Below are 14,147 nucleotides of genomic sequence, written 5' to 3'. Positions count from 1 at the left end.
CGACAGAAAGGGGCTTCCCTCGAGTCTCCCCGGACTCCTTCCTGCAGGAGGGGCACAGCTCCTTGGGCAGAGGTGGAGGGCTCCTTTCGCTACTGCTCTGTTCTTGCCCCCCCATCAGTTGCTGATCTAAGCCAGGGTGGTGCTAACTCCGTTTTCTCTGTCTGTGCCCTGCAGATGTATCCGAGGGCTCGGTTCCCAACGGAGATTCCCAGAGCAGCGTGGACAGTTTGCGGAAGCACCTTCGTGCCGACACTTTTACCCAGCAGCAGCTGGAAGCTTTAGATCGAGTTTTTGAGCGTCCTTCTTACCCTGACGTCTTTCAAACATCAGAGCACATCAAATCTGAGCAGGTGAGGGCCAGCCTGGCAACGCAGACCCACAGGCGCCTGCAGGGTGATGGCAGGGAGATTCCCTCGCAGGAATCGCTCCTTCTCTCTTCGTCCCTTGTTCTTGTGCTGACCCGCTATTATACCCATATTGCATTCACATTCCACAGCACCTTCTAATCGTAACTGCACTGATGCATGTACACACAGCAGCTCTGTCTGCCCTCATGACTTGCCACGTACACTGTGCTCTTCCTAAATTCCCAGGTCAGCTTTTCTCTGCACAGACAGCTACAAGTTCATGTGCATGTTCCTTCTGGGGAGGTACTCGCACAAACACTACCATGCATGTCCACCGGCACACGTCACTGCTGGCAAACTCATGCACTCTCAGACCACACCAGTGACCAAGGAGTCACAGCCTGGCTTTAAAGGACTTTTGAGTATTTTCCCTCGTGGCCCAAAGCTGAGACCTGACTCCAGTCTTCAACCTAGTTTTCCGCACTTCTGCAGCTCTGCCCCCCTTCCCTTTACTCCCCCGCTTCCCTGGCCTTTTATCCCAAAAGCTGTTTGTCTTAATAAAATGAAAATCAAAAGTCTTTTTAAACCGCCCCAAGCCATAAACCAACAAAGGAAGAGAAGGAGAGGCTGGCTGTGGACTCCCTCCATCCCAGAGTCCCTGGGTTTATTACAATGAATAACCTTTATTTACTTTCATTAGACTATTAAGCACCAGCACAGTCATTTTTCCCCCTGAAACTCTGAGCAGGGCCCATAAAGCAAATCCGAAGCCTAATTGAGTTCATTTTAATTTCTCTCCGATCACAGCGAATTACTCTGGTGATAAATCAGGGGGCAGGCTCACCCCCAGTAGAAGGCCTAATTTGCAGCTAATTACAAAACTGATTTCTACAGGAAGATCAATACGAGAAGGAATTGGAAATGACTAGGCAGTCCTAGCCAAGCAGGGACAGGGGGCGGGGAGGGGGCAGCGTGCGGGGAGCCCGCTGAAGGAGGGGGAGAGGTGGGGAGGGGGTTGGGGAAGTGCATGGAAAAAAACAGAGCAGAAAGAGCAGAAAATCAGTTTTAATTTAACGTAATATTAATCAGAGCAACTTTTCCTGCTGTTTTGTAGCCTTCCCGGTTTCTCCAGCTCCCGCGTCTGGTCCGGAGGCTGCCACAATAAAAAGGCAATTACCAGAGCCTTTCGGACAGGACACCCTTTCAGATTCAATGGCTCTCCCCCTCCCACCCTTCTGTTAGCCATGTGGCTCCCCCCTCCCCAATTTCATACCCCAATGCACAGAGTGACAGAGGCGGGGGATGAGGCTTCTTTGTTTGTTTTTAAAGAGCTAGGACAGAGGTAGCAGCGGAGGGGAGGGAGACAGCTCAGCAGGGGGGGGACGACTCAGTAAAGCTGCCTGCACTGGACCAACAGGGGCTGTCTACAGCCCACGTGCCCCAACCATGTCACTGAGGTCTTCTGCCCCAACCGTCCTCGTGCCCAGGGCAAATACTTCCTCCCTCTGCTCAGCCAGGATGGGGGGAACGTGGATTTCCCCTTTCTTCTCCACCGAGCTTGTACACACAGACATTCCCTTTCCCACAGGCCTGAACGAAGACTTCAGCCATCCTGCTCACAGCAGGCCAGGTCCCGCGCTTGGCCTCACCCTGCTTCCCCTGCACAGCAACACGCAGGAGGGTGGAATAGCTCATCCTAGGACTCTCCCCACCCCAGCCCTCTCGCCACTTGTATCTTCTCCATTTCCTCCTCCTCCTCCTCTTCCATCTGTGCAGGGGTTTGCATCTCTCCTCTTCCTCCCCCCCATCTGTACACTGTTCCCTTTCTCTCAGCGCATCAATAGCAAGCTGTCTTTCTCCTCTCTTCCCCAGGGTAATGAGTACTCCCTCCCAGCTCTGACCCCTGGTCTCGATGAAGTCAAATCAAGTCTATCCACCTCTGCTAACCCAGACCTGGGGACCAACGTGTCAGGACCCCAGACATACCCTGTGGTGACTGGTAAGCTGCCTGACCAAACAGCAGAACCAAGCTTTTTATTTATTTCCCTCATCACCATTAGCTTCTGCTTTTTCTGCTAATGCAAGATATCCCTCTGTGGTAAACATGGAAAGAGACAGAAAGACTATGGAGGAAGTAAGGGAACAAGAGAAGCTTGAAATTCAGAGTGCTGGCAGTTTTGGGTATACCTAGAGGTGCCAAGGTATGACTCAGACAGGTAAATCCAGACATGAACCAGGAACTTGTGTGCCCACATGTAGCTTAGGGATGGATGACCGTAGAGGACAGGTATGTCCAAATGTACACTGTGATTTCTTCCTTTGTGTCTCAGAACACGAGCTTCATGGCTTAGTCACAATCTACGCTTGGAGTTCTAGGGGAGAAGTGATAATTTAAGCTTTATTCACCCCTGGAATTTTTAGGGGGCATTTACAAGTTAAATGCTGAAGTTTGCTGAACTGTGACTGTTAAACTCCCTCTTCCTTAAGCCCATGAGTCTCTAACAGCAGCTGGCAAAAGAAATTTGTTCACAGCCTCCCTCCTTTCCCTTACTGTGGGCACATTAAACTCAGGTGTGACTGGGAAGCCAGGGTAGGAAATGAGACCAAGTGCCTGACAGCAGAGGAACCAGGATGTGCAGAAGTCAGAGGCAATTTCTGCAGCAGCTGTTCCATTCAAACTTCCCTGCTGCTGGTTGCACTCGTATGACCTGGCTGGCACAGGACTTCCCTGGGGTCACAGGACATGCCACCCTGACACTGGAGTTAGACTGCCTGGTCTGTGCATATCTAGAACCGTAAGAAGATATTTAGGTGCCACAGCCCCTTCTTCTAAGGCTTGTTCTAGTCACTACTGCTTCCTGCTCACACAGCTACCACAGATCTGAGAATTCCTTCTAGGCAGCTAAAGCAGCTGGCAAGGCTCAAGCGATTTGCCCCAGTTTGCTATACCCTCCTTACCCTACTGTTGCTGTAGCCCACTCTAGAAACCTCACAGCACAAGCTGAGAAATAACTCATAACAAAGAGACGTATCTTGTTAGCAAAGGAAAGAGCTGCTGCTTCTTGGCCACAAAGCTGGCCTCTGATGGCACAGAATCATTGAGTTTGTATCTCTAGTTTTTCTTTAAAACAGCTAATAGCCCATGGGGTCAAAGCAACTGCTCACTAAGATGCAGGCAGTTGTTGTTTGTTCAGCAAATACTGAGCAAGGGGGTTTTGCTGCATGCAGCATTTAGCTACTAGAAACTTTGGAATGAGGTGGGGTTAGTAACAGCTACCCCAAATAGAAAGGAGATCAACTGTAGGGTCTGCAGAATGTCATGGAGAACCATGAGGAGATAAACTGTATATTTAGAGAAAGTGTAATATTCCCATTTTATTATTCCCATAATATTTCCATGTTTTTTACTGTTATCAAGCTTGACCCAGGATCACCAGAAAAATGGTTCACCTATGGCAAATTTGTGTCACTTTTCCGTGTATTCTCATATGCAAGACAAAATCCAGCTGGGGTCCCTCTATCATTTAGCAGACCTACATCTTTTACAGGAAATACTTCCCCATCCAAGGAGGGCAAAGTCAGCAGAACAGCAGTACTGTCTTTCCTTCATGGAAGACAGGTCCCCTTAGCTGGATTTAAAGGTGAGGTGCCTAATGTTAGAGTTTAAATTCAAAGGGGCCATTAAGATCATTCTGTTTTGTCCTGCTGTGTAAGAGAAGATAGTACCTTTCAGCCTGTTAACATTAGAGATGAATTCCCAATGGTTGGAGACACTGCACAAGTTTTGGACATGACTACTCAAAGGTACAGGAGAAGACAGATTTGGTCTTACATAACAGGCTGTGGTCAGAGGCAGAAGATACTCTCCCTGCCTCCCCCATGTACCAGTCCCTGGAATACTCTCAGCTCAGCTTGGGAACATCCCCATATGATCCATCTGGATCCAAGAGTGAGAAAAGTTCATTTCAGACCCAGCTTGACATTCCCAGGTGGCAACTTAGCACTAACATCTCAATCTGTATGCGACATTTCAATCAGTGCAGAGTAACAAAAGCAGAACTATTAGCACTAGGAGCTGTTCATTGGTGGTAATGATGGGGAAACTCAGAAACTAGAAATGAAAAGGGAAAAAAACCTCAACACCCTGAAAGGCAGCGGGGGAAGAGGGCTGGAGAATTTTTTTCTCTACACTTAGGCCAGGATCCAATGTTTGGATTAATGGTGCCATTACCCAAGAAAGGACTGCAGATAATGCTCATTCTTAAAATGGTTTTGCTGGCAATTAAATGGTCGCAGTTATTGATCTTCATTGATCTAATGTCCTTTATTTGCATAATCTATTAAAGATGAATGATTCATGATGTTTTTGCTATGGGGCTGGGCAGTGTTTTCAGGAAAGACCAGAGAGGTGAGGAGCTCAGTGCTGCCTCCTGATGTCCCACTGGACAGGAGCTAAGGAAGAGGCTGGGAGCATGCAGTGTACTACAGTGGTACCATGCAGCTCCCTCTCCCAAGATGGGATGCTGGAGTAAGAGCCAGTATTGAATTGCTGGTTGTAAGCACTCAGCTTGACTCAGTGCATAGGCTAGTACCTGGGGTTTAAAAAGCCTGGGTTCTTGTTCTGGGCCATATGTCCACTAACTGGAGCTGCTGTTGACTTTAGAGGAATTAGGGTTTCAGGCTTCATACATAGCACTAGGCAAGTCATGCGACCTCTGTCTAAAATGGGATGATGCTAATAATCCAACACTTATAGCTCCTCAACTTTATGAAACCCAGAGATAGATAAAGGGAATTCTGCATCTTCTATACCTAAATACCTCATTACATGCCAAGATTTTAGATAACTACCTATTATCAATGTTTTGATGACTTCTGGAGAGGTGTTTTCTCAGACTGTGTGATCTGAGAAAGCTTGCTGAGGCATCCAGCTAGTCATGGGCCACTGAGACTCTAAAGCCTTCATAAAGGGCAAGAATCCCAAGGCTTGGCTTTCGGAAGAGCTAGTGATACCTTTTTCTGTCTGGGAAGTCTGAGCTGGGGAGACTTTTTTTAAAAAACTGAAACTAAATCTTACATCCTGAAAGAACCACACACAGATTTTGTACCTTGCATAGGTAGATTTGTTTGAGTTATCACCTGGCTCTACAGAATGTCCTGGGACAAGAGCAAAGAGACATTTTGGAGATGACATTATGGTAGCAAAACAGGGAGCCATCTTCCCTGACCATTATTCAGTGATGATCTCTAGCAACACAGTTACCCACAGCACAGCCTTGCCTGGTACTGCCAACATCAAATACTGTCTTTCAGATAATTAATCCTTCTAAGGGATCTTAGATGATCCATTTACTACATTTATCTCCTGAAGCAATGTCTCACCACATTTGTTTACCATGGAGTAGATAGGTCACCCTTATTTACCCCCATGAAGCATCTGCGAGGCATTTCCATAACTGAGCTGACATTTCAAAGCTAGAAGGGCACTGGGCTAGGAAACTTGCTCCTGCTGTCTTTCACAGAACAGAAAATGTAAAAGTTTGCCTGCAACTTTCTTGTGAAGCACCAGAGAGGGAACGCTCGTAAGAGCTGCCTGACAACACTGCCTCATCCCTTTTCTTCACACTCAGGGAAACGGGCCAGCTCCATCCTGCCTGGATGTCGCATGCCCATGATATCTAGTTTGGCACAGATCCCTGACAGTCTTGGATAGTATCTCTGGATACAAATAAGGATTTTCAGAAGCAAAGATCAAGCTTGAATATGCCAAGATAAGGCAAGTATGTATAGCTGAACACCAAGACAGGAAGCTGTCTGTCCAGAGATGTTCTACTTCCAGCATTTCTATTGAGGGCAAACGGATAAGTACAACAGCAAATTAAATCCAGAAAATCTCAATAATTTTCTTTTATTCAGTATTTTCCATTGGTCTTTGATTTTGGAAAGTACTCAGTAGCTGACAACCTAAAAGTGAGTGGGGGAGGTCCTCAAGTTTTTGGCACAAGCAACCTGAGTACTTTAAAAAACACAAGGATGCTTACAGAAACCTTGAATCCTTCCAGAACAAAAGCTAGGATCCCTCTTTAACTGCCAGCAGAAGTATCATCTTTCAGAATAGGCATGTGTGAGAGAAGTGAGGTGGCTTCACACTAAGTTCTGAGTTCTGGGGACTTATATTCATAGCGTGACAGAGTCCCATCCAACCCAAATAGCTCGCCCGGCAGCTATCCAACAGAAAGGCAGCACAATGCCTGTAAGAACACAATGGCTTGCAAGCTTGCTCATTAACAGACCTTTGTAGAGGAGAATTTACCTACTTGATAGCCCTCAAGACTATAGCAGAGGTGAACAAAAATTAAATTCTGGTAGATTTAAGTAAATAGACTTAAATTAGCATTTTTCCAACTTCTAACGTTGATTGAAATGGGAGTATATATGACCTTTCTTTCTTTTAGATTTTCGAGTTCTTCAGTGCTCTGGTTAGTTAATATGAGCAGGTAACTCTTTAAGTCATCACCACCCACCAAACAGCTACTAGGTTCTTTACAGAAAATGTTTCCTTTTGTCTGAGAAAACAATTCTTCCCTATAAGAACAAATATTCCGAGTGAGAAATCCTGATAGCCAGTTCATGACGTGTCAAACAAAGGCATCAAAAATGTATGAACTCCACAGATCTCACTTTCCTCCAGACCTCATTTCTCTGGCATAGGGTCATATTTCTTTCATTTTGAATAATTTTTTAAATTGAGTTAATATTCTCCTTTTCAAAATGAACTTACGCAAAATTAACTCATAATAACTGATATTAAAGGCCAATATTTGCTATGTCTGAAAGACTCTTCAATTATATAAAAGCAATATTTAAACAGCATCTGATTTCTGTTGAAGTTTTAAAGAAAGTTGTGATGTTAAGCATGGAAAAATCACTGGTTGGATACCTGGATCAAAAGTTTTTTACAGTGATAAATAATCTTTTGAAAACTTCAGCCTCCCACAAGGTGAAAAGATATTTTTTCCTTCTTTTCAGCCTAGTGAGTGAACTGAAAAGAATTTTGTTCAGTCCAGTAACTAGGTCATTCAAAAATAAGAAGCAAACTAGGATTTGAAAAAGCAGGAACATTTGTTTTCCTCAGTGAGTGAGTGAATTAAGCTTGGTGTGAAAGGACGAGATCTATTAATTCTAAAATCAAGTTCTAAAATCAGTTCAGTTTCCTTTTACATACATATGTATGTATGTATATAGATATATACACTTTCCTTCATTTAGTAAGTTGTTTTTAATGCAAATCCTTTTCAGAGAAGCTTGCTTTTTTGATTCCAGTATATTCAGGAAGTCAGAGTACTTGTGGTCATTTTATTTAATTAACATGAATAAATTACAATTACTGTTTTAATTGAATGCTAATTTCCATCTATATATAACTTGACACAAATCACAAGTAAAAAGTTAATAATCTAATAAAACAATAATATGGACTCATCATTCACCATTTTCCCACAATAATATGTAAAGACAAATTATGTTAAACAATATAATTGCTTAAATAAATGTGCACAGATGTAATTCATCTGCTTAGCAAAGAAAGAAATAGTATGTTTAGTGTAAATGTTGTTATTTGTCAAAATATGTCACTGTTACCGCCCATAAAAATCAACCTTTTAGAAAACATCTATATAGTGCAAATGTAAAACAAGATGCTTGATCCAACTTGCTGTTTTAAATCATGATTAAAACTGGCCATTAGAATCAGTTGTATTTATACCGTTACGCTGAGAGGGGGAGCAGTTCCTTCCCCTTTTTCTTGTTCAGACTGGTGAAAGTTTCCTCTCTTGCTCCAGTCTACTTTAGCCTCTGACATCAGCAAAAAATTCTGGTCAGAGCTGGGGAGTGCTGACTTAAGAATACTTCTTTAACAAACCGCGAGGAGCCAAGAGGTGGCTTTAGAGACGGCAAAGCCTACAGGCAGATGCAAAGCAGCGCTCTGCCACAGCCAGCACGGCCGCAACCGTCGGCAGTCAGCAGCCTGTTGCGCCTGTCTCAGGCTGCTCAAATGCCCTGGCAATGGAGCATGATAAACAGTCACACGGCTGCTACAGGTCTGTTATGATGCTGCCTCATCAGAAGGAAGGAGATAACTTCTGTGGAGTCAATCTGCAATGTTGGAATATGTCATATAAAGTGCATAGACTGCTCCAAATAAAAGGATGAAGAGCCGCACCCAAAGTTCCAAATTCTGATCTGAAGTAAGTGCTCACTTCTGCAAAGAGGCTGTAAGCCTCTCTGCTCTTTAAGATTAGCAAAAGCAGATTTCCACAGGACCTCTAAATTTCATCAAGAGCTTCCCATCCCCAAGGAGAGATGGTATCTTCTTATCTTGCCAGGGAAGTTGGAAAGGCAAAAGGCGTTACTACTCTTCCCCAAGAACAAATGGCCGAGGGTGATAAACGGTCAGACGAACAATCCTGGGAACAGACAGAAATAGCAGGGAGAAGGAAGGGCTCACATAAACTATTCCCATCTTTCCAATGGAAGATTCATTAACAATAATTTTATGATGCTGAAGAAGACTCCTAGGCTTGAAGGGTATATTGCAGCACGGAACTCAGAAATGGATGAAATTCATTTCTGAAAGAATTCACGCCTTCCTTAAATTAGCATTTAAGTGAACTGGCTCATGGCAATAGCAGCGAATTGACATTCCCAGCCCTATTTCCCTCAGCAAGGGGGCAGCATTGCAGACTGTCACACTACACTGCCAAAAGGGACTTTTTTTAGTGACTAGAATTAGTCTTCCTAATGTGCAGATCTTAGCTTTCCCTTTGAGGCTCAATGAAGGATCCAATAAGATCGCTATGATGAAAATATTCGTGATGCGGTATTTGTGCACTGACAGCAAAGACTGTGCTCTACCGCTGAGCTAAGCAACACCTGTCAGCAGATGTTAATAACTTTTGATCTCCATCAACTGTATTGGATTTAACCAGGTCAGATGCTCGTACAATTGACATTGCCCACTACTGTCTTTCAGAGAAACGGAGAGCTTATGGCAATCTTTGGCCTTTTGTTGGTGTAGGATTGTTGTGGACTACCCAGGAAAGCCTGCCCTATCTAATGATCAGTGGAGTATCGTTGTGACGAAACCTTGCAGAGATCCGTAGTGCAGACTGCGAGGAACTGACAGGTGTCCTGTTCTAATTACATTTCCCAGCATATATTTCAAAGGCATCTTCTTTAAGTGGTAACATTCAAGTCCCAATCCACCAAGGAATTTAAGCTCATGCTTCACTTTTAGGCAGGGAGTCATCTGTAAATGCAACACCCTCAGGGGCTGAGACTCAAGAAAAGGGAGAGCAGAATGAAAGCTACCGATCCTGTCTGTTTGCCAAATAAACTGGCACATCATTCCCTTCCCCCCCTCCCATTTTAAAGCATATCATCAGCTTTAAAATCATGAGCTTCATCAGTTCCACCTGCAAAATAAGTATGCTCAGAGCCACATAAAGCTTTCAGTGGAGTTCTCAAGTGATTAACAATCACTTGCATTAGGAATATTAAGAATATTCACCTGCCTTTAAAAAGTAAGTTTAGATCACAGATCTACTGGAAAGCTCCATGTCTTACAAGGAATGAGGAATATAAAACCTCAGTTTTTCTCTAACATAACATACAGAGTTACAGTTATACAGTTATACAGTTAAGTATATACAGTTATACAGTTTGAGGCTGTTTCTTTAAGTAAGTATTTCAACAATCCACAAGCTCAGGATTGAGCTAAGAACATGGATCTGTGCAAATACAGAAAATAAACCTGAACATTCAGGGCTCCTTCTCCAGTCAGTAGACAATGCAAAGAAAAAACAAGAAAGGTATAAACAGAAGTGGATTAGTCTTTACATACTTTCCAGTTGCTCTATTAAAGGACTGTTACTCATGCAGAGAATTAAACAAAAAAACTCCTCAGGATGATTTATATCTTCAGTGCATCTCGCATAATGTTGGGGCAGAAGAAAAGCTGAGAAACTGAAGAAAGAAAGAAAAGCTGGTTCTTCTCACATGACAGGGAGGAAAAGTGAAACATATGATTTGTCAGGCCACTTTGGTCTTCTGCATGACTTTGGAATTTCTGAGGCAAGATTCTCACATGGCAGAAGGTGATGTGGCTCCACTGGCTGTAGTGTTAACCCATCAGTTTGGCGATGACTCAGTCCCAATTTGTTTTTTTTCTAAGATTTTTTCTAAGATGATTTTTTTTCTAAGAATGAGATTATTAGCATGGGAAGAATGTAAATAGAAGAAAAGATGTTTCAGTTGCTAGAGAATAAGCATAGGATTCGAGACACCTAGGAAAAAAATCAGCTTTGACATAGACTTCCTACATGAACTTGGGTACATCCCTTATCTTCTCTGTTCTCAGTTCCTTATAGACAAAACAGTGATCCCTACAGGGATGTGGTAAGGCTATGTGCTCTAAAGACTAGGGAGGCATTGAGATCATTTAAGTATTTTTATAAAGACTCCAGGAAAAGGTGAAGGACACCAGCTGTTGTCAAAACTGTAAGTAGTGTTGTATTAAGTGGGTATGCACAAGCCAACCCTTAAGCAGAGACATGCCATCTCGATATTCTTTGTTTATTGAAACGGAGTGCTGCTAGCTTGTCCTGCAGGAAGACAGCAATGAAAAACAAGCAGCTTATCTAGTCCTGCGAACTCCCCTGCTTCCCTTCCCAATAGCAGCAGAGGGCATGATAAAAGCTGAGATGAGTCTCTGTAGGAACCCAAAGCTGTGAATCTTTCTCTCACCCTGTCTAGCCAAAATCCCTTCATTTGCGGGGGAAATTTAGGCCAGAGATCACCAGTTCTAGCTCTCTGCCAGAATAACAGAGGAGAGAGTTAGAAATGAAGAAAAACAGTCATAACTCAGCAAGTACAGTCGGAAAGAGAGGAGCTGAAGGTGCAGAAAATATTTAGTCCTCTGCTACATTTGCAGCTTTATCCCACCCTGCTGATCCTTCCAAGTTTCCCCCACCATGACATTGCCTGTTATTTTGGGTTGCTTCCAACCAAGGATACCATGTGCCACTTAGAAGAAAGAAGCTTGGGATGGGAAGAGTTTTCCGTTTCTTTGGAAAGGGGTTGCAAACTTATTCCATTCCCGACTCAATTACTGGGCAATTTCCATGCCAACATACATTGATCGATACCTCCAGGCTCCCCTAATGCTGTCTTACTGAGGGACACCCCTCCCACCGAGATGCATGGCAATGCTTCATAGCTCGCTGGCTTGATGGCACTAGCAGGACCTGCGAAGAAGGGGGCAAGTATGGAACTCCTCTTGCTGTCCTTCATCACATATACAAAAGAATTAACAGAACGAAGAAAATGAGAAGTGAAAACAAAAAAGGCGCGGTCAAAGCTGGAGGTGGTTAAAATGAAAAATGGGCCTGTTCCATTCACAGCTGACTAGAGAGATCAATCAGTTGATCTCATCTACACTGGCACAGTTTGGAGCTATAATTCACTGCTGGGGCAACTATTCCAGTATAGCAGTGGCAGAAGTTATATTGGAGACAGAATTCAGGTGCTTTTGGTCAGTGACGAGTTGGACAACACGGGAGTAGAAGTGTGTAAATGCCACCCATCAGTGAAGATGCAAGGGATTTAAGTTATGCCTACGTAGCTGCAGAGTGCAGATGGATAGATAGACTGACAGATAAATAGACAGACATACGTGAGTGATTTTGGTTGTGCAATCATTTGCTGTCTGACCTTATCCTCTCCCCCTCTCTGCTGTTCTCAGAGAGCACAGTGTTTAGCATTATTACATCCCTGTCTCCTTGCCCTATTACTGTTGACTTCCTCTTCCCCCCTGCACTGAGTAAGTAGTGCTGCTTCTGGAAGGTGTGAGGAATTTTTCCTCATAAGCCTTGAAGTGTTCAAGAAAGGGCTGGGCTCATCTCTGCTGTGAGTCTGACAGGGGCTTTAACAGCCTCAGAAGGCTGGGACAAATAGCTTCTGGTCCCTTAACCCTTCTCAGCTTTGCAAGGCAAGGCCTGGCACTGTTGTTCCCATCGCAAGGGCTTTAGACAGTCTTTCAGGTTGAAATCCTCTCTGTGGTGGCTGGACAGAGAGGAAATCCAGGGGCTGGATCAGATTGGCCTAATGCTACAGCAGCTTAAGCAGTCTGTTTTACCAGAGATTATGGTTTCACTTACACAGAGCGCCTGAAAAATGCTGTGGTTTAGAAAGGATTATAGCTGAAAATTCCATGCTTTAAAGGAGAAATAAAGCAGGGGAGGGACTAGGAAACTGAATGTGCCTGGGGGCTGTGCAAACAGGATTAACCTCTGCCCATAGCACCTCTTGCTTCTGCCCACCCACGTTTCCTGAGTCCATCTTCTTCTCTGCCCTTTCTTCCCCACGGGCTCCCCACACCTGTCCTCGGACTCCTCTCTTGTGTAGGAGGCAGATCTGAAAAAGAAAACTGGAAAATATCCAGGACCAAAGTGTCCCCATTTTGCTTAGGTATGACTGTCAAATGGCTTCCTTGAATAATATCATTCTACCTTTAGCCCTGAAAAGCATGGAAGCTTTTGGCCCTCTAGTCTGCATATAGATCTGTAAAACCATTAATCAAAAGTATCTGCATTATTTAGAATCTACACTGTTTGGATAAAGGCTGCAGCACTGCCAAACAGTCGGTGACTGGCTGTATGGCCTGAAGGTAAATCTGTGCACCCTAAGCTTACCACCTGATGGCAGAGAAGCCAGGAGTAAAACAGCTTTGGGGGTTCTTCATCTACAGAGACCGGGCAATGAGATGTGAAGACCACCTGTAGGATTGTAGGATAGTAGGATTACAGTAGTGTAAAGTAGAACCTAGACGCTAGTGTGCTGCTTACTCTGATGATACTAACTGCACACTCCAGCTTCTGTTCACCAAATCCCTCACAGATGGTCCTTGCTAAACAGAGCTTCCTATAGCAAAGTAGGAGAAGAAATGTCAGTCTCAGGAATGGAGTCTTGGAGATCTGAGACCTTTGCTGGTCATCTAGATTAGAGAAACTTGGAGGAGAACACAGGTGGCAAACTGTCATTTTTGCCAGGTAGAAACCTTTAAGAGACAAATGCCTCAAGATAAACAGCATTTGTAGGCAGAAACTGCCCAGCCCTTTATTGTCTAGGCAAATACTGCAGCCTTACAATAAGGTGCCCAGACTTTAAGCCAGTTCTATATTAATGAAGCCAGATTTACAACCTAATTATATGTCACATATTTTTTTTTTATAAATCAAAACCACCAGAGCTAACTTGTCTCATATGCCACCAGTAACATTTGCCATCACTGCAGAGAAATGGATTTCATTTATTGGCTTTACTTTGTTTACCTGAGGGTAGATGGTTTGCTAGATGATTTGGATAGGATCTGATCGCATCATCCATACTTCTCTTTCAGGTGTTCAGATACAGAACTCTATTACTGCTGACCCAGCAACAGTGGGTGCACTGGTGTGTCCTTACTTTAGGTCACTGAGTTCTACAATTCCCACACCTCTTAAGTGGGAGCCAAGCTAGGAGCAGTTTCAAAGCTATATCTGTTGTGCCTATGCAAATTTTCACATCTGAAATGGAGGCCCAGTGAAAACAACAATGAAAATAAGACCTTCTATAAAGTCCCCCACCTGCTGCCCCCCCTTCTATCTCTCCATCAAGGCATCTGTCTGGCAACCCTGTACTTTAGGAACCACTAAAGTCAGTATTGAGTGTTTTTATGATCGAAGCTCCTAACTGTGCCAGTGT

At 43.9% G+C, this 14,147-nt stretch overlaps 1 protein-coding gene across 1 annotated transcript in view; it reads left to right on the top strand.

Annotated features, from left to right (window-relative positions):
* The window catches only part of PAX2 (paired box 2), an 85,199-nt gene that overhangs the window by 59,266 nt on the left and 11,786 nt on the right, over nucleotides 1-14,147 (top strand). Inside the window, exons 6-7 of the mRNA XM_085324835.1 lie at nucleotides 175-350; nucleotides 2,220-2,346. Coding sequence (XP_085180961.1) covers nucleotides 175-350; nucleotides 2,220-2,346 — 303 coding nt within the window. The remainder of the gene's footprint in view (nucleotides 1-174; nucleotides 351-2,219; nucleotides 2,347-14,147) is intronic.

Source organism: Rhea americana, unplaced genomic scaffold, assembly GCF_003343005.1.
Source record: "Rhea americana isolate MKP2758 unplaced genomic scaffold, rheAme1 scaffold_93, whole genome shotgun sequence".
Lineage (NCBI taxonomy): Eukaryota > Metazoa > Chordata > Aves > Rheiformes > Rheidae > Rhea > Rhea americana.
Note: the sequence above shows the minus strand (reverse complement) of the source record. Positions and strands in the feature narration are given on the sequence as shown.